Source organism: Furipterus horrens, unplaced genomic scaffold (assembly GCF_987537825.1).
Source record: "Furipterus horrens unplaced genomic scaffold, mFurHor1.1.pri manual_scaffold_15, whole genome shotgun sequence".
NCBI lineage: Eukaryota > Metazoa > Chordata > Mammalia > Chiroptera > Furipteridae > Furipterus > Furipterus horrens.
In genome coordinates, this window is record NW_028327185.1 from 8,134,828 (window position 1) to 8,158,916 (window position 24,089).

A 24,089-nucleotide genomic window follows, 5' to 3' on the forward strand; every position below is an offset into this window, starting at 1 on the left:
TTCTTTCAAGTCCTGCCTGGTGGGAACTGAGAACCATCTTCTGCCAACATGGGACAGAGGGAGGAGGGGTCTGGGTCCCTTTCTCCTGCTCTCAGCCCCAGGAAGTCACTGAGCACTACACAGCGACTCAGGAAAACATTTTACTGTGTGGCCTTGACCCAGTTGTTCCCCCTCTCTGGGCCCAGCATCTTCTGTAAAATAAGGAGGAGTTTGTGCATTAGTCTGTCCTTGCTCTGTTAGAGTCTGAAGGATTTTCTAGCAGCCTCCCTCTTGCAGAGGTGGACTAAGGTTGGTTGAGGCCCTGGGTACAGAAGAAAATATTGGGCCCTTTAAAAAAAGAAAGAGACAGGGAAAATAAAAATACATGGTTTTGCAGGGCTCTTCAGAAGTCAGGGCCCAGCGCGTGCGCCTGTGTGCCCACCATTAAATCCCCCTCTGCCCTCTTGATCTTTGGGAACTCTCAAGGCCACTTGGCGGCAGCAGCGGTTCTCAGCAGCCCCAGGGAGGAAACGGGAACAATAGGAATCCCTTCCGCAGCTGCCTCTGTCCCAGGCCAGGAGAGGCATGAAGTTGTTTTTCTGGCAAAGCTGCTGTTTTCCCCACCGTCAGCTCTGCTGTCCCTCCTGCCCAAGGTTCCCTGTGGCAGAAGGAGCGTCCAGGACAGGCCATCCCCTGGCCTGTGCCCAACCCAGCCCTGTGCTTGGAACGCTGCTTCTCTCTCAAGACTCAGCTCAAGGACCCCTCCTCCAGGAAGCCCTCCCTGATCTTAGCCTCTGGAAAGCATCAGTTCTCACGGACATGGCAGCCTCATGCCTATCTGAGTCCTAGTCCCCTTTTATTCTGCTCTGTGTTAGAATTAGCTTCCTCCATACCTGCCCCAGCCTGATGTTTGCATGTGGTAGGTTTGCATGCTGGAAAAGGAAGGAGGAAGAAGGATGGAAAGAAAAGAAATGGCGTGGATTTCTGTAGGAAGCTGAGCGGTGCTTTCCTGGCCAACAGAGAACAAAAATCTGTGGAGAGCACCCGAGCCCGGCCACTTCCACAGGCCAGCGCTGTGCACGAAGGTGGGTGAGCAAGGTCTCCCCGTGTGATTACTGCAGCACTGGAGCGGCCGCTGGGCGTGAGCCTGCTGCCGTCTTCACTTGCCCCGTCCTGAGTGCACAGACATGGTGTGTGGGTTGGGGGAAGGGAGGGGCCCTGACCAGAAGGTTCTGAGGCCCCGTCATCCTGGGGTTGCCCAAGGCGTGGGAGGAGTGGGGTGGGGGGCGGCCTGGAGCCTATTGAGAAGACCTCCCCAGTGACGGGATGTGCTGGGGAGGGTGCCGGGGTGAGGAGCAGAGAGGAATTGAGGAATTCTCTCCGATTCTGGCCTGAGCTGGGAAGAGAAGCAGAAGAATGTCAAAAGTCTTTTGAGTTCAAGGCCAAGACCGCTGCTTGTTTCATTTGTACAAGGCCTCTCTGCTGGGCCCGAAGTACAATACACAAAGCCGAGGCCTAGGGTTTTCTGCTGTGGCCACAGTCTTTCCTGAGCTGTGGTCATTTGCACCTTGGAGCCTGGGCAGTTACGTGACTGGCCCAGTCCTTGACTTTGGCCTCTGGGTGGGGGGGGGGGGGGGAGGGAAGGCGGGGACTTACTGTACACTCCCCCCAGTCTCTGCTGGCATTGCAGTCTGCTGAAAGGCACATTCCAGACCCGGTGGGGGGTGGGGTGAGGAGAGCCTGTGAGGCAGGGCTATGTGGAGGGGAGTCACACCCCAGTGGCAGCAAACTCCAGGCCCTGCTAGGTGCCTGGTCCCACCTGTGGCTTGATCCTCCTAGCAACACGATGACATGGATGTCATTACCCCCATTACTGAAACATGGAGACGGAGGCAGAGGGGCCTCACAGGCACATTGGGCCTTCTGGGGCCAGCTCAGTCCTTAGATTCCAAACCCCACCCTTGGTCTTGCTTTTCTTCTAGGTGGACCGCAGCGATTGCTTTTCCTGCTCCAGCCTGCCCCCTCCAGCCCTGCCCCCTCACATAACTAATGGTGGGTGTCCGGGCAGTCTTTACACTAGACTTTATGTGGCTCCCACAATGACAATTGGCCCAAACTCTTAGGAGAACTCTGGATTCCCCCTCCCTGGGAAATACGGGGAAAGCTTTGGCAGGTGCATAAACAAATGAAAGGGAGCCAGGCAAATGGAGGTTATTTTGTGAGTTAGCCTGGGGGAGGGGACACTTTGTATATTTTCATGGAGTTGGAGGGATGTATCAGCCAGCAAAGAGACTCTCTCCCTTCCCAGACACCGGATCCAGCAACGGTCCTCCCTCCCCCACTCTGAGCAAGGCACACGCTGCTGAAATGAAAAGTGTGTCTCTGGCCACAGCCAAATAAAGCAATCACCGAGAAAAAGCAGCTGGAAAGGGAGCAAGGAAGCAGGACTCTGCATCCTGGCTGATTACAACCTCAAAATCAAGCCGCAGAGACAGGCAGTCACGGTCATCGAAGGAGCCTGGGGGACCCGGCTGACCAGAGGTGAGAAGGTCTGAGAAGGTCCCTGGCCCTCAGACTCATGAACTTCAGTCCCCACAACTCTGCCCTTGCGGGACCAAGGAATATAAGAGATCCTCCCATCCCAACGAGCTCCTTAGAGCACCATTTATTGATCAAGTATGAACTGAGATTTTACTGTGCCCAAGGTACACGGGTACACACACAAGTCCCTGCTGGTAGGCAGAAGGTCACCTTGCACTGAGGAAGTTTGCTGTGACAGACACAGCTCCACTTCTTCCTTTTGGCCTGTCCATTCCTGGCTCCCTGCCTCCAGCCACACATTCGGGGCCCCCTCTGTTTCCCTGGGGCTTTGTCTCTCCTCTTCCTTCCCCAAGGGCCAGTGGGAGGAAGCCACCGTGGTGGGGACCTGCCTCTTTCTGGCTGGGTGCGGGCTCTTAGCTGGGACAAGGGACTCTGAGTGTCTCAGCTGGTATAGGAATAGACACCTTATCCTATTTCTGACACAGGATGGCTGCGAGGACCGAATAACGTTCTGTCTCATAGACTTTTAGAGGCTGCAACAACATATTATTCAAATGTAGGGAGTAGAATCAAGTGTGGCTCTTTTCTCCCCAGTGTATTCCAAAATACCCGGCCTCCATGAGACCCACAGTCCTGACTCTTTACTGAGTTGGGTCAAGGGAAGTTGGGCCTTAGAATTTATTCTCCAGGAAGGAAAGGAGAACTTCCTTTCTCTGCCCCAAAGAACCAGCTGCAAGCACTTCCTCCCCGCCCTACCCTCCAAAACGCTGGTGGCAGTGTCCCCTAGTGACCATCTGGAGCAACTGCCTGGAAAAGCCCCCATTCACCCAAAGGCACAGAGAGAGGGCTGGGGTCCATCCACCTCAGTCAGGAAGGGCAGGAACCGGGTGTTACATAGGGTGTGATGGGGTGGGGGTTTGAAGCTCAAAGGGAACAGGCTCACCGTCCTGTCCAGCCGATTGTTGTCGTGAAGAATTAGATTTCGCATTATCAGATATTTTGGTTTTTCAAGACAAGCTAGAAACTTCCCTACTGAATAAAATGAAACCAGCTGTACAAGCCAAAGAAAACAGGAGGCAGGCCACAGTTTGGGGCTGCAGACCACCAGGAAGCCTTGATTTCTGCGGAAAAGATGAAGCAGTAAAAATAGTGAATCCCAACACATAAATGAGGAGCTGTCTTGGTAACAGAAACATGTTATATAAAATATAAAAGTCACAACCAGACACATATTTGACAAGGAGAAAAAAGTAAGCTTATCCACTCACTTCTGAGTTGTCCCATTTTTATTTGCTTGTTATACTTTTTTTTTTTTATTTCTTATATTAAGCAGCAGAAGTTAGGAGGTTTCAGTAAAAATTATTGGAGAAAAATTCTAAATAGAAAAATTATTTTTATTAAGTCTACCCCCACCCCCCGCTAGTTGTAAAAAAATAAATCAACTATCTTAAAGATACACATTCACCAGCTTCCAGAATACCAATGTCCATGAGGGTGTATTTGAACTTTTTAGGGAAGAAATTCATATCCCTTAACCCAACATGCGAAGCCTGGACACTTTGGTGTCAGGCTGCCTGAGAGCCTCACCTCCTACGATTTCCCAGGCTGCCCTGACCATCATTCCAAACTGTTTTCCTCTGAGAACACTTCAGGCTTTTTCAGAAATGTCTATGTCTCTTTAAAGAGCTCTTCTTCACTTTTCCATTTAGAAAAATATGCATTTTTCAAAACCTAGTTGGCATGTTACCTCCCACCAAAACCCTGTTGACAGAACACCTCCCAAGCCTTCAGGCCCAGTACCTACCAACCCCCAACCAGTGCTTTCAAAGTTCTAAGCCCACATCTCTAGGATAACAATCATGTTGCGTATGTTACAATTATTTCTTTGTACATCTCCTGAAATCTACCCAAGATATAAAGCTTTGAAAATACCTCATAGATTAGAAGCTGGTAGAGTATGTCTTCCGTCTGTTTTGCTCACCCAGAGCCTAGTCCCTGGCCAAACTGATTGCAGTAGAATCATTAAAAATATATTTTTTTAAAAATTATTTTAATTTTGAATTTTTGGAACAAGTAATAATTTTCATGGTTCAACATGCAAAAGGTGCAAATGTGTATAAGAGTGAAAAGTGTCCGTTTCTCCCATGTTTCCAGCCACTCAGTGTCTCTTCTTATTGGTAAGTAATGTTACTCCTTTTTTTTTTTTTTTTTAATAATCTCTGGATGAAGTCCACATTCCTTTCGACAGCGTAATTCTTTCTCCCCTCTGGGCTTGTTTTTCTTCCCAGCCCGCTCCCTGCACTCAGACTTTGCCCTCTGCTTCCGCGTCTGCACTGAATTTACCCATGTGCTCTGTTGCCCTCTCCCCTACCCTCTCTGAATTTAGCAAATGTCCCTCATCAATCTGGCCTCAGTGTCTCTGTCCGCAGTGGGTGCCCAGTGTCCTGTGGGTACCAGGAACCCCCGCCCGCTCCTTCTCCAGTTCTTTTCTCCTTGTAACTATTTGCTGATGGGATTCTTTGCAGGCTCCTGGCTGCTTGAGGTCAGAGACTCTCCCTCCGTCATTGCTCAAGACTGAAGACGCAGCACACAGCAGGGCTGGGCCCCGTTGCCCTCCCCGTGAACAGTCATCGGCCATTGTGCCGGTTTCCTTGCGTCCTTCTGAGCTCTCAGGTCAGAATTTCTGGCGCTGGGTTTCCTGACCACAACCCCCCAACTCTAACATAATCTGGGTGTGTCTCTTCTGGCAGCTTGGAGCAGGGACGCACCTGACCCACAGCACCCCTGTGAGCTGGGCACCCTCCCTGTGGGAACTGGACACGCGGTCACGGGGATGCACTAGCTTATGGGCGCGCGGGGGTATTTCTGATTGTGGGTGAGGAACATGGCAAGGGCGTCTTTAGCATCAGTCTCTGATGCACGTTGTTAGAGACGCTCCTGCCCCTGAGCCCAGGGGAGTCTGCACACACCTCATCTCCACTCCGTGCTTGACAAAGAAAGCTCCTGAGCAGGAGGAGGATGTGTCCTTATCGAAGAAGCAGATTTCACTGGCCTGGGCTTTCAAACAGGAACTGTCTGGGGGCGGGGCGGGGGGTGAGACCCAGGCCAGTTTTGCCTTTCACTTTATAGAAGAACCACCACAGGCAGCTTCTCCCTTCCAGTCTCTGCCCGCCCCTGGAAGACAGAACTCTCATCCAGACGACAGCCAATCAGAATTGGAGAGGCGCCCTCCTTAAGGTCTCCGAGAACGTTGCCACGACATCAGGGACAACGTTTCAAAAATAAACAAATGACCTCACACCTTAACTTGTCGAAGAAAAGCCACCATTCACTAAATAGCCTGTTTGAACGGAGGCGCAAGGAACAACGAGCCAGACATTAGTGAAAACGTTTTACTCAGCAACTATGAACAGTAGCGGAAAGGGCTGAGCTCCATCCAATTTGTTCAGAGGTGACAAGGCCTTTTTTTTTTTTAATCCTCACCCAAGGATATATATTTATTGATTTTAGAGACAAAGATGATATTTGAGGAAGGTGGGGGAGAAAGAGAGAGAGAGACACACATCCATGTAGGAGAGAAACATCAACACCCAACCTAGGTATCTGCCCTGACCAGGGATTGAACTCACAACCTTTTGGAGTACAGGACGACACTCCAACCAAGGGAGCCACCACCGGCCAGGGCAGGACGGGGCCTTTTAGAGGGAGGGGCAGGGAGTAAGGAGGAGGAGAGGGCAAGGGCTCTGTGAAAAGGGAGAGGCCAGCTGTGTCTGCTAGCTGGCAGTGCCTGAAGGGATGACGGTCCTCCCCCAGAGACTGGGAGACAGGCCCTGTTCTTCTTGCTGACATTGCAAAGAGATGGCTTCAGGTCCTTGAGAAGGCCATTTCTGAGTTGCAGGCCGTACATACGCATCCCCAAGGGACACAGGAAGGGTCAGTGCGGAGCCCGGAGCTCAGATTCCTGAGCGGCCAGCGGCGGTGGGGAAGCAGAGCCCCGGACAGGGGGGAACTCTCCTTCCCAAATTTACAAACTAGCCTGGGAAGCAGGAATGACAGAGCGCGCATTTGGATGCGCGCGCGCTCCCTCCCTGCGCGTAACCGGTTGGGCCACCTCGGCGCGCGCGCGCACAGCCAGTGTCCCAGTCAGGGGTTGTCCCGGCCAAGGGCTGGGCCAGCTCTGGCTCCGCCCCGCCGCTGGGCCTTCCGTGCTTCTGCGCCCGCTCCTGTTGGAAGTCACTGTCCAGCAACCTCTCCGGCCATGGGCGCCAGCGGTTCCTCGATGCTGGCCCGCTTCGTTCTCCCCGTGTCGCGACGCCCAGCGCAGCTCAGGCCCGCCTGGCTCGGGGCGGCCGCGCTGGGGCTGGCCGCGGTGGCGCTGGGGACGGTCGTCTGGCGTCGCACGCGGCCCCGGCGGCCCCGGCGGCTGCAGCAGGTGGGCACCGTGGCGCAGCTCTGGATCTACCCGGTCAAGTCCTGCAAGGGGGTGGCGGTGAGCGAGGCCGAGTGCACCGCCTTGGGGCTGCGCAGCGGCCACCTGCGGGACAGGTACAGCGGAACCCTGGAGTTGGGGGTGGGGTGGGGAGCGAGGGACCCGCTGGGGACGCAGTGGGGCAGGCGAGGTGGGGCTTGTCCCCCGTACCTCCGGAAGGAGAATAGAGGTTCACCACCTGGTTTTCCGGAGCTGCTTGTTGTTGCATCTGCCTTTGATCCTTGAGCAGGGAAGGTCAAGTTCACGTCTGATTCAGATTTGGAAAGGTAGGTAGGGGCAAAGTTCCTTTTGTGTAAAGGGGATTGAGCTTTATATCTAAAGCTCTTGCTCCAAACGTTCTTAGTTTATGGCACAATAGCAGACAAATGAAATGCCATTGGCACTAGTGGGCAGGCTGGAGCAACGGAAAAACCAACTTTTGTTCAAGGACACTGGCTTTGGCCTTGCCGGGGCTTGTTCCTCACCATCTCCAGTCCTGGGCAAGGTGGGGGACACCTGACCCCCTTTCATGGATACTGAGCAGAATGGAGTCCTGTGTTGGGGAGAGAGGCTGGGGCTGGGCGTGGGATTTCAAGGGAAATAGTTATCATTAAAGAAATAGTGTGTCTCTGGTCTCCCGGAGCTGGAGTGGTCTTCAGGGTCTGGCACGTAGAAATGTCATTCTCCTTCCTCAGAGAAGACAAGGCGTCTTGTCATTTAAGTCACCCCAGAGGTGAGGCGCAGACACAGCATTCACAGCAGGATGCAGCTGGATACCTGGAAGGCTCAGGGTGCCAAACCCTAGAAAGAGTGGTGGAGGAAGAGCGTGTGAACCCCGAGGAAGAAGACACCTGCTGAACAGGGCCCCTGGCGGCTAACTGGGCTCCGATTAAACAGCAACAAGAGAGCTTAGCAGCCAGTTCTACACAGGCCTGCACTGTGCTTCTGCCACCTGAGAGCCCTTACGGAGGAATTAGTTACTGACATCCTATGTGAACCCATAGGAATGAGGCTTTCCCATCCAATCTGAGCTGCACAGCCCGGAGCAACCAGCGGCTCTTTTCTGACCAATCAAGGACAGTGCCTTTTGGACCAGTCAAGCTGTGGGGATGTGGGGTCCTTCCTTGCAGGACAGATCGGCCTGGGACGGCGGCAGACACTTCGGTCCATAGGAGCCAGCTTCTCTCTGGCTCTGCAAGCGTACTTGCCCTTTTCAGCAAAGATTGCGGCTCCCTGGCGGAGCTGCGAGACCAAAGATGTTTCATGGAGCAGAGCAGACCAGCACAGACCAGAGCAGACTGGCACAGAAAGGAGCAGACCAGTGCAGCACAAAGCAGACTGCCAAGGGGCAGAGCAGAGCACACACAGCTGATCTAGCAGGAGAGGGCTGCCTGGCCTCAGGGCTGCCTCCCAGCCTCGCTGTCTCACAGTTGAGCTGTTTTGCAATGAATAAACTTTCCTTCTTCACTGCGTTCCACACTGAGGATTCCTGCTAGTGTTGAGTCAGCAACCATCAGTTGACAGACGAGAACCTCCTTCTTTGCTTCCTTAGGATTCAGATGCCTTCACATCTGGCCAGGATGGTTTAGCTGTGGTCCTGTGCCTTGGGAGAGGGAGGTTTGCACGCTGGTTGTTCAAGGAACCTTCTAGCAGAGGCAGGCTGGCTGCCCTGAGTTCACTCTGGGACACACACACTCACTGTTCTCTGAATACCACTGTCCTCTTAAGATGTAGGCTCCCAGGGCGTGGGAAAACTTCAGCTTGGTTTAGGAAGTGTTGTGTTTGCAGGCTAAGGAACTCACAGGGGATTGTCCAGCCCCCCACACCCCAGGTGTCTAAACATGGAGAAGTTTTTAAAGCTGTAATTTCCTGAGACTCCCCTCCCAGACCTACGGAATCAGAATCACCAAGAGTGAAGTCAGCCAGCATCTCCCAAGTGACTTTGATGCTCTGCGTGAAGGCTTTATCGGGGACTATTAGGAAGAAGAACATGTTTAGGGTGTGTGCAAATATGAAGGTCTAGAAAAGGTTTCTTCTTGAACTTCGCAGACCTTGCTTGAGACCCCTGTCCTGTCTCTTTGGCATGTCATCAGCATTATAAACAAAACTACATTGAAGAAAACAGTGTGATTCGAGGACCTATTGTATCTCACCCAAGATCACAAAACCGTTATGTGCTGGGTGGACTTGAACTCGGATCTCCATGAGCGCAGCCTTCATCCTCTTTCTGTGAAGCCAGTGTGTGATCTGGAAGGACAAGGGGTGCAGGCCAGCATTGGGAGACCCTGAGCAGAGTCGTTAACCTCCCCGAGCCTCTTTTTTTTTTTCATTTTTCATTTTCTTTATGAAGGGACCATTGAAACTCAAAGGCAGGCTGGAAGGAACTCTGCTACATGAGCCCTACTCTTGTCGCAGCCTGAGACTTCAAACACAAAAGAACAAAGAGCTAGAATGCAGGAAAAGTCCTTTATTTAATTGCATTTGAACCTGAGTCTTTGCAACTGGTCTAAGAAGCTGGGACCTTCCTCTCTCAGTGCTCTGTGTCTGGAGATATTATATCTTCGTTGAAGCTCTTACCACATTCGTGAATGCTTGGCTTGAACACCCGGAGCTGTGAGCAGGTTCAAAGGCCACCCAGCGGAACCCTGGCACGAGCTCTCTGCACAAAACATGGCTGCCCTCCTTGACCTTGTACTTGCCCATCTCCTCAGCTGCCACCTAGGACTATACCACATATGAATCTGTCCAAACCTTTGCTGAAGTCAGCCCCCTATTCTTCTGCACAGACTATTCGTATTACGCTCGGAGAAAGGAATTCCCCAAGTTCATTATCCCAAGTGTCCTTTTCTCTTGGATTCTCCCTGCCTGCACCCTTCTCTCTGTGGTGGGGTCCCTGCTCCCCCCTTTTTCAGCCTCTGGCATTCCTGCTTCCCAGGCCAGTTGGCATATTTAGGAAGGAGAGTTTCCAGCTGTCTGGGGCTCAGGGTACTGCGGCTCCTTTGGGGAATCTGAGTTCCAGGCTCTGCACTGACCCCCACATGAGACCCTCATGTTTTATGAGTGAAAGGAAAGTGCTGGGTTTTCAGGTGGCAGACCAAGTTGGGATAACTTGGTCATTAGGAAAAAATCCACACTCCAGACCTATTCTTTCTTTCAGACCTGGCAGAACAGAACTAATTCTTCATTCATGGGCATCAACTTGCCTGTGAGAGGTGAAGAATATCATTACCCCACTGAGGAGGCAATGAGGCTGGTTGGGGTACGTTAGGGACAGCAACTTTGTGTCTTTTATTGTCGCCTCTGTCGACTTTGTATCTTTTATTGTCGCCTCTGTCTTAGCCCAGCGTTAGACTGCTTGCAAGTCGCAGTGGCCAGCACAGAACTCCTGGGGGTTAATTCCCACATGATCACACCACAGGCTGGGGCAAAGTTGGGGTCGGCAAGCCAGAGTGAAGGGTTGAAGTTGAGGGGTGGATGGGAGGTGAGAAAACTCTGCTCAAGGAGGGACTGGCTGTCGGAAATAACGGGCAAGCAGATGTGTGACTCTCGACTGGTGTCTCGGCAGGTTTTGGATGGTGATTAAGGAAGACGGTCACATGGTCACGGCCCGGCAGGAGCCTCGCCTCGTGCTGGTCTCCATCACCTACAAGGACGACTGCCTGACCTTCAGGGCCCCAGGCGTGGGCGAGCTGGTGCTGCGGAGCAGGCTGCCTTCCTCCAACAGGATCCATGACTGCAGGTACCCTGCCTGGGAGCGTGGGGGACCGGCGCCGGGCCTGGCTTCCCTTAGGCTCCTCCCCACACTCCACAGTTTGTACACTAGGTGGTGAGATTGGTAAAGGAAATATTTACGAGAAGTCTAGTTTGGGTGAGGCTAGAGCCAGGGGTCAGGTGAGAGTGGATGAGGCAGGCTGTTGCTTCAAGGGTACCTGGGAGTTGTTTTAATCCACCTGATAAGACGCGCAGACACAGAAATGACTGTTATAAAGAAAGGAGTATTTTTATATTCATAGATCCCTACAAATGGGCAGCACTTGCCGCCCAGGGCTCCGTGGGGAAGCCCCTGGGATTGGTCAGGAGGCGGCAGAGGGAACGGGAAAAATGTGAGCCAGAGCCTTTTTTGTGGTTTTGAAGGCAGGACTGCGAGGCAGGATAAAGGCTTAGGACTGGCCAGTGACAATAATTTCTGTGGTCTCGGGGCCCTATGGACCAGAGGAAATCCTGACATTTGTGACCACACGGATGGACCTCGAGGACCTTGTGCTGAATGAAATCAGTCAGAGAAGGACCCACACTGTGTGATCCCGCTTCTGTGTGGAATCAAACAAACAAACCAAACCAACAAAGAAACAAAAAACAAACATCCAACCCATAGAAAAAGAGATCAGATTTGTGGTCACCAGAAAGGTAATTCGAGGAAGATGGTCATAAGGTACAAACTTCCAGTTACAAGATAAAGTAAATACCGAGGAGGGACTGCACACATGATGATTCTGGTTAATGCTGCTGCATGTGCTGTCTGGTATATTTGGAAGTTGTTAAGGGAGTTGATCCTGAGAGTTCTCATCACAAAGAAAAAAACACTCTTCTTTTTTTTTGGTACCGTTACAAGAGGATGCATGTTAACTAAGCTTATTGTGGTGACCGTTTCACAATATGTGTGAGCCAAGGCATTATGCTGCACACCTTAAAATAATAGAGCTGTGTGTCAATTATATCACAATAAAACTGAGAAAAAATAATCTTTAAAAATGTGGGCCATAAAAGAAGACCTTAGTCATGTATTTTTTAAAAAGCAGAAGGTTGGGTATCAAAATGTGGTGGCATTTAGATTCCATTGCATACTTTTAAAAGCATGATTTTAAAAAAAATTTAACATGTTTTTCTATATTTAAATATTAATATATAATATACTTTATAATATAATTTTATTTTGAATGTTACTATTTATATTTCAATGGAAATTATATCTCTCAGAACAAATTAAACTTGTAAAAGTTCCCATGTCATCTTAAAATTCTGTGAGTGGTACAAAACTTTAAAACATTCTTTTCAAGTTACTTGAGCAAAATAACCTTGAAAGTCATTGTGTTATCTAATGAAATCTGCATACCAGGTAGCGTAGGGACTATATTATTATCTCCGATTTACTGCTGGAGACAGACGGTCAGAGGAGTTAAATGACCTGGTAAAGGTCACAGACTAGAGACCCGGGGAGTTCCATTGGAACCAAGTCTGCAGACTCCCAGCTCAGGGTGCATCTACCACACCTGAGATGCATCTTTCTCCCCCTCCTGAAAGTATCCTAAATCCTTGCTACTCAAAGTGTGGTCCACGGAGCAGCAGCTTACGCATTCTGAAGCTTGTTAGGAATGCAGAGTCTCCTAACCCAACCTACTGACCCTGAATCTGTCGATGCGAGAAGTAACCCTGGTCCTTCTTGTCCCCCTTCCAGGGTTTTTGGTCTTGACATTAAGGGCCGGGACTGTGGCGACGAGGCAGCTCAGTGGTTCACCAACTTTTTGAAAACGGAAACTTTCAGGCTGGTTCAGTTTGAAAAGAACATGAGGGGAAGGGCATCAAAGAGCATTTTCCCATCTTCTGTACAGAATTACGAGGTGAGCTGCCAGAGAGCTGCCCTTCACCTCCACCCGTCAGTCATGCACCCCTTTCCTCCTCGCTTGTGGCCCACGGAGGGCCTCCTGGGGCCCCCAGTTAGGAAATTGCAGGCAGGACCAGGTGAGTGGTACTGAGGCGCCACCTGGGCAGGTGTTAAGGATGGAGAGGGAAGTGGGTACCAGAGCCCGGAGGCACTCCAGGGTGCATGAGGACGGAATACAGGAGGCACCTGTGCAGGGAGAAACCAGGGTCCACTCCTGGGGAGATGGGAGCTTAGGAGAAAACGGGTTGACGAGGCAAAAGTGAGAGGTTTGTTTGGGATTAAATCCAGGTTTCCTAAAACTACAGACTCTCAGGGCGCTGCCTTCACGGTGAGTGCTGCGGTTATTTCGGGTGCTGTGAGAAGGCGCCTCCTCTGGAAGTAAACAGCCCTCTGTGCCTTTGACCCTGCAGTAACATTTGCTGTAAAGTGCAAGTTCCTTGGGGTCTCCCCCAGACTCCCTGATGTCAAGCTTTTGAATGCAGGGTGTTAAATCTGCTTTGTTTTCTGCGGTTTCCCCACCTAGAACAAGGCTTGATAGATACACAGTAGGTGCTTAATAAATGCATGTTGAGGGAATGGTGGCGGCTGAAAGAAGCCAATTACTAGAGTCAATTGGTCACAGGCTCTTCTCGATTGATGATGATGATGACGGCCTAGGAAGGGGATCACCTGTTAGACACTGGAGCAAGGAACAGGAGAGAAAGTGGGGCCGGGGGGGGGGGGGGGGTGAATTCGGCCCCAGGCCTGGCTGCTGCCTTGTGTGCGTGGACCAAGCCCCGCCCGAAGCCCGGAGCTGAGCTGGCGTTTCTGAGCCCGAAGCATGGCCGCTCCTTCCGCGGCCGCCAGTCCCCGTCCTGTACTCCCGAGGTTTTTTTCTGGAGTTCGCTCAGCGTTGCATTTGGCCCGAGGAATTTCACGGGCAGCTGGGCCTGATGCGGGCGCGTTCCTGGCGCAGGTGGCCTACCCGGACGGCAGCCCCGTCCTGATCCTCTCGGAAGCCTCCCTGGCAGATCTGAATAGCAGGCTGGAGAAGAAAGTGAAAATGGACAACTTCAGGCCAAATATCGTGGTGGCAGGCTGTGACGCCTTTGAGGAGGTAAGTGGCCCACTGTATTTGCGCGTTACGCTCAGACGAGCTGTTCAAGACCCTAACGGAAACTATCGTCGCCTTTAGCGAGCACCAACTCAGACCCTCCAGGGTTGGCAGTGCGGGGAAGCTCCTTCCCCAAATGACCTTAACCTTGTCCAGTCGTTCATGCGTTGCTGCCGCCATCTCCTCGCCGGCCTCAGGGGGGCGCTGCTGACCCTTTAATGCTCAGGCCCCGAAGCCAGGAAACAGAAATCCCAATTGTAGCAAGTCTGGGACTGGGTTACAATGTATAATCATAGCTCAGAGGCAACTACAGGGACCTGAAGAGAACAGCCATGTCTTTCTTTCCTGGACCACTCACAAGTGGTTTGAATCCCAGCTCCCGGGTACGATCCGTTGCAGTTGTTGAGAAACAAAGCTTTTGCAAATGATCATAACCAGGATTTCCCATCTCCAGTAACCAGAGTCGGGATGAGTTAGGATTTTATTTGGGTGTTCAGATGAGACGTCTCTGGTCCTGGTATAAGGACAGCAATCCCTGCCTGGCTTCAAGGATTTCCAAGGTAGCAACAATAAAAATAACGATACATAAAACCGTAACAAAAGTAGTAACAGTTATGGCTCGCAATTATCAAATGCTTATTATATAGCAGGCACAGTGCTGGACCCATGGCATTGCATTATGTCATTTAATCATCCTCGTTACCCAAGCCGCAGGTCACAACCCGTTATTGGGTTATAACATCGCTTCAGTGGAGGCTGACCAGCATTTTTTTTTCAAAAAGGAATACAATAGAATAAACAATATCAGAAGAGATATCAGAGTAAACTATATGTAGAAAGGGTAAGAATTGTTTTGCAAAACTTTTGTTTAAGTTATAGCTTGGATATGTGTGTGAAAGATCATTAAGAAATGATATAAAATGTAATTTTTAAAAAAGGCTATATTTAGAGCAATTGTAGGTTTATAATAAGATTGAGAAGAAGGTAAAGAGGTTTCCCATATAACCCCTACTCTTATATTCACCTACTGAAGGCCATCTTGGATCCTTCCAAGTTTTGACAATTATAAAATGCCATTTTCTACCTTGGTTCATAATAGAAAATGCTTGGTAGTCACTGAGGTGAGTAGTGTTTTCCACATGTGGAAACTGAGACTCAGAGAAGCTGAGCAACTTGCCCAACATCTCACAGCTAAGGCGTGGCCATGGGAGGACCTGTGCTCCACTGCCCTTCAGAAGCTCAGGAGTCTAAGCTGCCTATGCAACTCCGCCTCCTTCAAGCATGGCCAGGCCTTACAGCAAAACCACATCAGGCCCCCTCCCACCCTGGCAGGTCTCTGGCTGTGGAAGAGGCAGGACAGTCAAGGTCAATAGGGAATGGACAGGAAGGGCAGGGCCGGTGACAATGGGATGCCAGGACCTTGCTTGGGCTCCCTCTGTGCACAGATGGGAGTGTTGAATGTGTCAATCTTATGACTGACTCCCTTGGGTACTGTCCCACTCACCAAAAGTGTCCAGTCTTAACTTGCTGAGCTGTGAGGAGAGAGTGGGCTTGTCTGGCAAGCTTTCCATTTCTCATTGTCTGCACTTACATTTGCCTTTGAGTTAATTTATGATTTTCAAGGCGACTGTCCCCCAGAGCAGGTCTGTTCTTGTGGCTAACGGCCATGTGTCCGAGGCTGAGTCAGAGGTGGAGCCTGGTTTCACCACCACGCTGCCCACCTTTGAGTCTTTTGGGGAGACATTTCTTGGCGGCTTCTTGTGCTGCTTTCTTCTGCTAGCTTCTTAGCTAGTGCCAGCTGAAGAGGGAACTGCTTTAAAGACAAAGCCTGAATTCAACAGCTGCTGTTTCCTTTTCTCCTAGGATACCTGGGATGACATCCTAATTGGCAACACAGAGATGAGAAAGGTTTTGGCTTGTCCCAGGTAAGGACCCTCGGGGGACTTGGCCTCTGGGGTGTGACACGCCCATTGGTTCTTGATCATCACCTAACCCTTGGTTACTGCATGACAGGTGCATTTTGACCACAGTGGATCCAGACACCGGAGTGATAGACAGGAAGGAGCCACTGGAGACCCTGAAGAGGTAGAACGCGTATCCAGTGTAGTGTTAATATTACCTCCACCTGGAACTACCTGTGGGTGGAGGTGCTCTGCCTGGGCGCCTTTCTCTCTGCCTCCTGGTGGGTTCGGTCTATGGAAGTGAGTGTTGCCTCCTCTTTCTTTTCTGGACACGTCTGGTGCTTTGGATGAGTTATTAATGGCAGAATAGTATGTTTTGAACTTCTCATATCTCTCATATCAATTTCTAATAACATTTACATAGTATTCATTTTCCCAAGTGAAGACATCATCTCCTTTATTTTTATTGCAACTCAGATTTCTTTATAAGAATCAATGTCAAGGACTGTGAGGCTCATTGAAGTTGTATCACAAAATATTAGAAAAAATAGAATGTAATGAGTTGTTTATCCAGGAGCCTCTTCTATGCCCGGGTGTTCACATTTGTTCTGTTTTGTTACTTAAAGAATTTGGGCTGCCTTTAGTTCTCAATATAAAATGTGTTTCTAAACCCAAGTTAACACTTCGGGGGAGGTGTATTCTATTTCCTTTCTGCTCCCTCTATTTTGTTTTTGGTTTCTCATGAGTTTGGGTTAGAGGAGAGGTTATTTCTTAAAGCATTTGGAGTTATAGTTCTGTTCTGTTTTGCTTTTTTAAGATGCAATGAGGTTTTTTTTGTTTTTTTTTTTTCCCCATGAGGTTGCATGCACATTTGTTTCACTGAGTTGTGAAATTGGAGGTACACAGAAAAAAAGTGTTTAAGTAACATATCCAAGTGTTTTCCTCTTTGGTCTCAAACTGAAGTCATGGAAAAGTTGTTCAGCCGCTCAGAAAAACTTCTATTTCTAGAAAACCAGTGTGACGCATGGTCCCTAGACTTGTCTGTCAGCATTTCAAGAAAGGCTGGCCCTGTCTTTATAAACAAGCTGGGAGTGAAAGCTTGAATTCTCTTGAAAGCACTTAGATTATCGTTCACCTTTTGTGCGCAATGATCCATTTTTGCTTTTTTTCAGCTATCGCCTGTGTGACCCTTCCGAGAAGGAAATATACAAGTCATCCCCACTTTTTGGGATCTATTACTCGGTGGAAAAAATTGGAAGCTTGAAAGTTGGTGACCCTGTGTATCGGATGGTGACGGAGCCCCAGGGCTGACACGGTAAAGGGCCAGCTAGGCTTCTGGATGGTGCTGCCTTGAAATTACTGCCACGTTTTATCACGTGATTGTCATGTTTCACTGCTTTCACTGTTGGGAGAGTGAGTGGCTTATGTGCTGATCTTCGGAGTTGGGAAATGCCCTTTGTTTTCAGGGCCCTCAGTCCTCAGCTTCATCCCACTTTCCCATTTAGTTATAAAATGCAGAGGCTGTGGCCTATGGGAGGACAGGTAGGTGGGCTCGGCCCATTAAGGGATATTAATCAGGGATAAGAACACAAAGGTGGGCGACCCTCCAGAATTACATACTGATTTTTTTTTTTTTCTGTCTCTGACAAAAAAGCAAAGGGGAAATGTTGAAATTATTCAAAATCAAGTTGGGGGAAAACACATGAATGCTTTGTATCAAATGAGTTTTTAAAGTACAATCTAAAGACTTGAAAAAAGTCAGTGTATCACAGTGCCTGGATTCTGAATCAGAAGGTAGAAAATCATGCTCTCACAGTGACGTCACTGGGCCAGACACAACCTGGAAGCCCTGGAGCATGAGCCTGACCCGCATGTTACAGGGAAGTCAGTGTGAAGACCTCACAGTGAGGTGGTTTTAGTAACTCTTCTTAAAATCCATAACCCAGGTATTAAAGTTACCTGATGTCGAGAACGCTTGCCCATCCTCCTCCCTCACTGTGGCCTGACCTTCTCCACTGTCTCACCTGACCCTCCTTAGTGACAAGGGGGCTAGTGGCCCAGACAGTCTGCACCTCGCATAGGACCTGGGTTCCTAATCCCAGCAGCATCGTTTTCCCACTTGGCTGAGTATTTAACTCAACCCTTTAAGCCCCAGTACCCTTATCAGCACAGTGGGAATAAGGACAGTACTCCAAAACAACCAATAAAAATTATATGGAGGATTAATTCATATAAAGGTACAGCATTGCCACCAAAATACAGCAAATACTCCACCAATGTTAGCTATGGTTTCTATTGGAGTCATTTCCAACAACGACTCCATGTGGGACCCCATCTTAGGCGCCATAGTGTTTATAAAGATGAGGTGGTCTTGGCCCTTGTGCTGAGCAGAAAGGAGAGAAACTTCTATCGGCTACCTGTCCCGATGTGGCATTTTCATCACCATAACCATATGTCTTCCCTTCTAAAATGCCAACTTTGCCCCCATTTTCACATCTCTGAACTCAGAAAGATGATAGCATTCAGGATGCCTGTAAAAAATTCTTTGCGATACATAAGAATAATGGTAGCTCTTAGGATCTGAGGAAGTGTGGCAAACACTGCGGTGAAAATCCCTAAGAGCCTCCCATTTCTAAAGCCCCGCCTGGGGAGCCGGGCCCAGCCCGAGCCTGCTGAGTCTGGGAAGCCTGTAAAGGAAACAGCGGTTCCTCCGCGCACCAGGTTACCAGACCGGCCCACTTGCCGTTTAAAATTTAATTATGTAAACGTTTATGTGTTCCATTATCAATGCCATACATGCTCACCATCGCAAATTCAGAAAATAGAAAATAAGAGGAAAGTGGAAGAAAGAAATCACCAATTGTCCGTGTTTATAAATTTTATTCTGGTTGGTTGGTTGGTTTGAGGTAGCTATGTAATATGATAATTATGTATAGTCCAGTGATCCCTCACTTATCGCGGGTATTACGTTCTAGACACCCCGTGATAGGTGAAAATCCGCGAAGTAGGAACCTTACATTTATTTTAGTATTTACTGTACAGTCAGTACTGCAAAATCCTGCAATATAGCGAAAAATCCATGCTAAATAATTAAATATAATATTTTTTAAAATCCCGCAATACCGTGAAGCCGCAATAAGCGAACAGTGATATAGAGAGGGACTACTGTATACATCATACAGATATATAAACAAATATATATCATATGCTATATATACAGATATTGTACATATATCATGTTTCAGTCATATCACATATATGCCATTTATTTATATATCTATAGATAGATATATCATAAGCACTTTGTAGCCTTCCAATCTATTCAAATGCCATTTTGATGGTTTGTAACATTACATTATATAAATATGACACTTTTCCAACACCATTTTACAGTATTTGACGCTTAGACTATACCCAGTTTTGTTATAAACAATACTGTAGTACCTGTGTTTGTACACAGAGCGTTTAAAAATGAAGAGTTTTTCTGTAAGTTAGATTCTTAAAGTGGAATTATTCACTCATGGGGTACAGGCATATTTCTTTTAGCATCTTGACCAATGGCTTTCAAAAGGGTTATTCCCGTTTGCACCCCCTCATGTCATGTGACATCCCTTGCTGGGGGCTGTTGCCCAAACTGGGAGGGTGACTCTGTCTGAAGGCTGCTTTTTTCCATTATGATAATTTTGTGCAAGACATGGCTTATGGTTCCTGCATTTCAATAAGTGACTGTTTTGTGGGCATTTGAATTATGTATGACCGGTAGGAGAAATAAGCAAATAATTAGAGATTCTTATTATTTATTCAGGTTCCAGCATCCAGGAGACATTGCTCTGGATTTTAACTTCAATAGCAGCACCTCAGCAAACCCTTACCCACCAGCCTCTGATCATCTTCGCCCTAGAAACGAATCTCTGTTCTTGACTTTTTGGAGTTATGCACGTGCCAGGTTAATGCAAGGAAAGTATAAGAGGTGATTTTTGAATAAAAGGTTATGTAGATTTTAGATAAGGAAGACTTTTTAAATAAATAAAATTGTCTTAAAATTACTTTGAATGTTAACTGCAGCTCTCATACTTCTGACATTGATATTGATGAGTTAAGAAAGTATAAAGAATCTTCTCAAAAGCTGCAACATTTTTTCTCAATGTTTACATTTTATTACCTACCATTTCGTGTTTTAGGTGAAATGAGGAACAACAGGTTTTTGGCTGTGCCTTTACATGGGAACACACAAGATTCTCTTAGTTGGTTTTTATACGACTACTGAGTCCTGGTGACTTTCCGCTCATGTGATTTTGACCCAACTGTAATGGAATCAGGTTGTACTTGGGTATAGCAATTATTTTATTGACCTCGTTTTTATATTCAATTATGCCGCTCTTCAGCCATATTAAAGTAATTGTGTGTAATTGCCAGACCCACCACCTGGAATTCCAGGTGCGATAAAGAAGAGACGGGGATTTAAAAGGGAATGGAATTTAGTTAGAGTTAAGTGGGAAGAAGGAAGGCTGCCTGTTGTTTTTTTTTTTCAGGTGCAAATAATTTTTTTTTTTTTGGTAACAGAAATGCACTCTTTTGGTGTGATTAAACAAAAATTCTTACTGAAGTAATATGTGAATGAATTAACCTTCTTACAATTTTGTGATTTCTTTGGTATTAATAAACGTGGCTTTCCATGGTACTTTTTGTTGGGTATTGATGAGTCTGTGTAGCGGTCTTTCTCATTGTATACTGAAACTTAAGTCCCTGCCGTTCACCCTTTTTGATTGCTCAGCAGATACCATCGGACTCCACAAATGTTGCCTCCTGTCATTAGTGGGGACAGGGGACAATCAGGAAGGACACGGAGAGCGCATCTGAAGCAGGTGGCCCGTGACTGGCCGGCGTCTTCCCAGTGGCCAGCAAAGACCAGCTGTTCCCTCTCTGTTTTCCTTTTTGGGGACCGGAATTAACCTCCTGTCTTGTGAGGGGAAGGTGTTCGCTGCGCTATGAGGGAATTGAAAAATCATGCCAACCTGAAAGTGAACCATTAACACAGAGGCAAAAATTTCCCTGTAGGGAGAGAAACAGAAATACACAACATGTACTGTTCTGAGGTGTGTTGTTACTCACTCTGTCCCCCTGGGGCACCAGCATTCAGCCTCCATCATAGACCCTTGGCCTTCTGGCTCATTCCTGGAAGAGGGGACTCATGGATGGACCTGATGGCTGATGTAACACTGACCTGCCGCTCTGAACAAGTCCCTAATTTCACAGGCGTGGGGAGAGGCAGAGAGTGACTGGAGGTTGGAAAGTGAATAGAACAGATTAATCTTTTCCCCAGTTTCCCGCTGGCAGCAAGTTCCCCGCCCCTGGAGGGAAGGGGCGAAGGGGGCGGGGGTGGCGGGAGCCCGCTGGACGCTGTCCAGACCACGTTGCGCGCTTCCCACTCAAGGACAGGACTCTCTGCCCGCTGCCTGATTTCTAACTCAAGTCACGCTTTGTGCGCAAGTTTTCTTTTTGTCCCTTTTAGGTAAACAAACAACCCACAGATACGGAAAGCAATCGGTCCCCAGCAGCGCTCTCGGGTGCGGGGTGGGAACCCGGGAAGGTGGAGCACCGGAGGCCGAGCAGAGCGGCGCCCGGGACCCACCCCTGCGGAGAAGGGCGCGGCCCTCTGATAGGCCCGGAAGGGGTTCCGGTGCGGCCCTCCCTCTGCGCTCCGGCCACGGGTCGCACCACCGCCAGCAGCCCCGGACTGTGGCCGGCCTGGGACAGCGGTGACCCAGCGCAGCTCCGGCCTCCTCCGCTGCCCGCAACAGCTGGACCATGGGCTCCGCCAGCTCCTCGGCGCTGAGCCGCCTCGGTGTCCCGCCGCCACGCTCGCCCGCGCAGCTCAGGCCCGCCTGGCTCGGGGCGGCCGCGCTGGGGCTGGCCGCGGTGGCGCTGGGGACGGTCGTCTGGCGTCGCACGCGGCCCCGGCGGCCCCGGCGGCTGCAGCAGGTGGGCACCGTGGCGCAGCTCTGGATCTACCCGGTCAAGTCCTGCAAGGGGGTGGCGGTGAGCGAGGCCGAGTGCACCGCCTTGGGGCTGCGCAGCGGCCACCTGCGGGACAGGTACGGCGGAGCCCTGGAGTTGGGGGCGGGGGATGTCACAGGTCCTGCCAGTAACCGAGAGCTGGGTGGCTCAGGGGCGAACAGAAAGGGCCCCATTACCGCCCAGCAGCACGCCCCGGGGTCCCGACCCGCTTTCCGGGTGGCTGTCCTTCCACCTCCACATCCTGCGCCCTGAGGAGGTGTGGCCTCGGTCCCCGGGTGTCAGCCAGGACAGGAGCAAACTCAGTTTACCTCCGTCTAGCAGGCGCCGCAGCCAGGACTGGCCTCCGCCTCTGTGTTTAGTCCCTTGGTGCCCCGAGCCCAGCCCCGGAGCGCGCACCGAAACCGAGCACAGGATCGCATCGAACGGGCGGCAGTTGAAGCTCACGTCTCTCGTAGATTATTCGCCCCGATTCTCTCCAGCACGCTTTCGTGGACTGAGGAACTGAGATTCAGAGCCACACTGCAGTGGAAGCCGGTCTGGGGTTGGTTCTCTGGTGCACTCTTGCTTTGTGGAATAGCGGTGTTATTCTTGCCTTAGCTAGGTAGGCGCACTCGGTGGGAATTCCCAGGGTTCAGCAAAGGCCGCGAAGGCCCAGAGCAAGTGGCTTTGACCTCTTCTGGGTCTGACTTCAGGCCATCCCCGAGCTTTATTGTAAGGCTGAACCTCAAAATCCTTCCTCCCAGAGCGGCCCTCACAGCTTCTGGGGGTGACATGCAGACGGAGGGGCTGTAACTTTTCTCCCAGCTCCCCAAACAGAGGACAATTCATGAGACATTTGACCCGTGAGCTATGCACCTTTGCTTCAGAAAGGAACCGAAGAATCCCAGCAATTCCAGACTCTGAAAGATGGTAGGCCCAGAAGCCAAAGGACATTGTAATTTTACTGCATCAGTTAAAAAAAATGTATTGAGCTCATATTACAATGGATAATAACAAGAGCTGGCATTTGTACGAGACACTATGGTAAATTCTCTATTGTCATGCTACCAAGAAATGTGGCCAAGAGACATAAGCAAAGGCATTCAGTCCGATGTGACCACTGATGCAATGTGACAAGAGCTGGGAACCACGGAGAAGGGAGCACCAGAAACTGTCTGGTATGGTCAGGAATGACATCAGAGCCAGGACTGAGAATTTTAAAAGAATTATGAATTTTCCAGACAAGTCAGTTGAGAGACAATCATTCTAGAGAGAGGGAACTCGCCGGGTCAAGACCCTGGGTTTCAGAGGACTGGTGTGCCAGGACAAAGGCTGGTGTCCTCCTACGTTTTGGACATTTACTGAAATAATCGAAAGCAGGGACTTGAATAAATACTTGTCCCCCAGTGTCCCCTGCAGCGCTATTCACAATGGCTGGAAGGTGGAACCAACCCAGGTGCCCCTCACAGATGAATGGATGAACAACATACAGTATATACTCACAATGGAATACAACTCAGCTAAAAAAAATGAATGCAGGTCTGGCACATGCTATAGTGTAGGCCAGTCTTGAAAATGGTATGTTAAGGGAAGTAAACCAGACACAAAAGAAAAAAAATATGACATGAGTCCACCTACATGAAATAACTAAAATTAGCAAATTCATGGAACTAGATCAGAGGTGACCAGGGCCTGGTGGGAGAGCGGAATGGCAGGGTTCTTGCTTCATGGGTACAGAGTTTCTGTCTGAGATGACGAAAAGATTTTGGACGGAGGTAGTGCTGGTGATTGCACGAAGTTGGGAATGTGCTTGATGCCACCGAGTGGTGCGCTTAAAAATGGCTGAGATCACATTTAAAAAATACTTATTGATGGCCATTGGGTGGCTTCCACCCTTTGGCACCCTGCATAATGACGCTGTGGGCTCTGGTGTACAAGTCTCTGTTTGGGTCCCTGCTTTCGATTCTTTGCAGTATATACCTAAGAGTTGATGTCGCATATATTATACTGCCATCAAAAATGAGAAGCTGGAATGTCCGAGGGCGCGGGGAGGTGACAATACCTGCCTTGCTGAAGAGTTTGGGTTTGATCCTGACAGCGGGAACCGCGGAGGGACTTTGCAGGAGGGGGGGACGTGATCAGATTTGTGTTTTAAAAAGATCAGACTACCATTATTACTAGGGAGAATTGAGAATTACTAGAAAGGATATTCATGTGCTGGTCTCAGGCCAGAGCTCCGCCGCCGCCCAGGATGAAGGGCTAATAATGAAAGGGCATTTCCAGAAAAGGCTTACATTAACCTCTTTCTGCTAGTCTGCTGGACACCTTGACCGTGATCACTGGCTGGAGGTGATGATCCGAAGCACCTGCCAGATTTTTCCCCCTTACACCTATGGATCCCCAAAGCACACATTCACTTCTACAGTGGTAACCATCCGATCCAGTGTG

The 24,089-nt window shown here is 49.5% G+C and overlaps 2 protein-coding genes and 1 long non-coding RNA gene across 7 annotated transcripts in view; all 3 read left to right on the forward strand.

The window, feature by feature from the left end:
* The first annotated feature begins 4,859 nt into the window (after window positions 1-4,859).
* Window positions 4,860-5,779, forward strand: LOC149992343 (uncharacterized). Its single transcript, XR_016508329.1, has 3 exons — window positions 4,860-4,966; window positions 5,046-5,193; window positions 5,650-5,779. It is a non-coding gene; the product is annotated as an uncharacterized LOC149992343 (long non-coding RNA).
* An 887-nt stretch (window positions 5,780-6,666) lies between these two features.
* Window positions 6,667-20,325, forward strand: MTARC2 (mitochondrial amidoxime reducing component 2). Its single transcript, XM_090263382.1, has 8 exons — window positions 6,667-7,065; window positions 10,554-10,727; window positions 12,444-12,606; window positions 13,606-13,746; window positions 15,607-15,668; window positions 15,757-15,828; window positions 16,817-16,959; window positions 19,450-20,325. Exons 1-7 carry the CDS (start codon window positions 6,779-6,781, stop codon window positions 16,953-16,955), a joined length of 1,038 nt encoding a protein of 345 aa, XP_090119508.1. The 5' UTR covers window positions 6,667-6,778; the 3' UTR covers window positions 16,956-16,959; window positions 19,450-20,325.
* A 976-nt stretch (window positions 20,326-21,301) lies between these two features.
* The window catches only part of LOC149992345 (mitochondrial amidoxime-reducing component 1-like), a 35,164-nt gene continuing 32,376 nt past the window's right edge, over window positions 21,302-24,089 (forward strand). For all 5 annotated transcript variants that reach the window (XM_090263333.1, XM_090263331.1, XM_090263332.1 and 2 more), the window contains exon 1: window positions 21,302-21,739. In XM_090263333.1, the coding sequence (XP_090119459.1) occupies window positions 21,453-21,739 (287 nt within the window). In that variant the 5' untranslated portion in view covers window positions 21,302-21,452. The remainder of the gene's footprint in view (window positions 21,740-24,089) is intronic.

Excerpts from the sequence above, each read along its gene's own strand:
- MTARC2 (XM_090263382.1), top strand. The coding sequence starts at position 6,779 with ATGGGCGCCAGCGGTTCCTCGATGCTGGCCCGCTTCGTTCTCCCCGTG. Across the intron at positions 10,728-12,443 it reads AACAGGATCCATGACTGCAG|GGTTTTTGGTCTTGACATTA; the intron begins GTACCCTGCCTG and ends TCCCCCTTCCAG. Across the intron at positions 15,829-16,816 it reads CCACTGGAGACCCTGAAGAG|CTATCGCCTGTGTGACCCTT; the intron begins GTAGAACGCGTA and ends GCTTTTTTTCAG.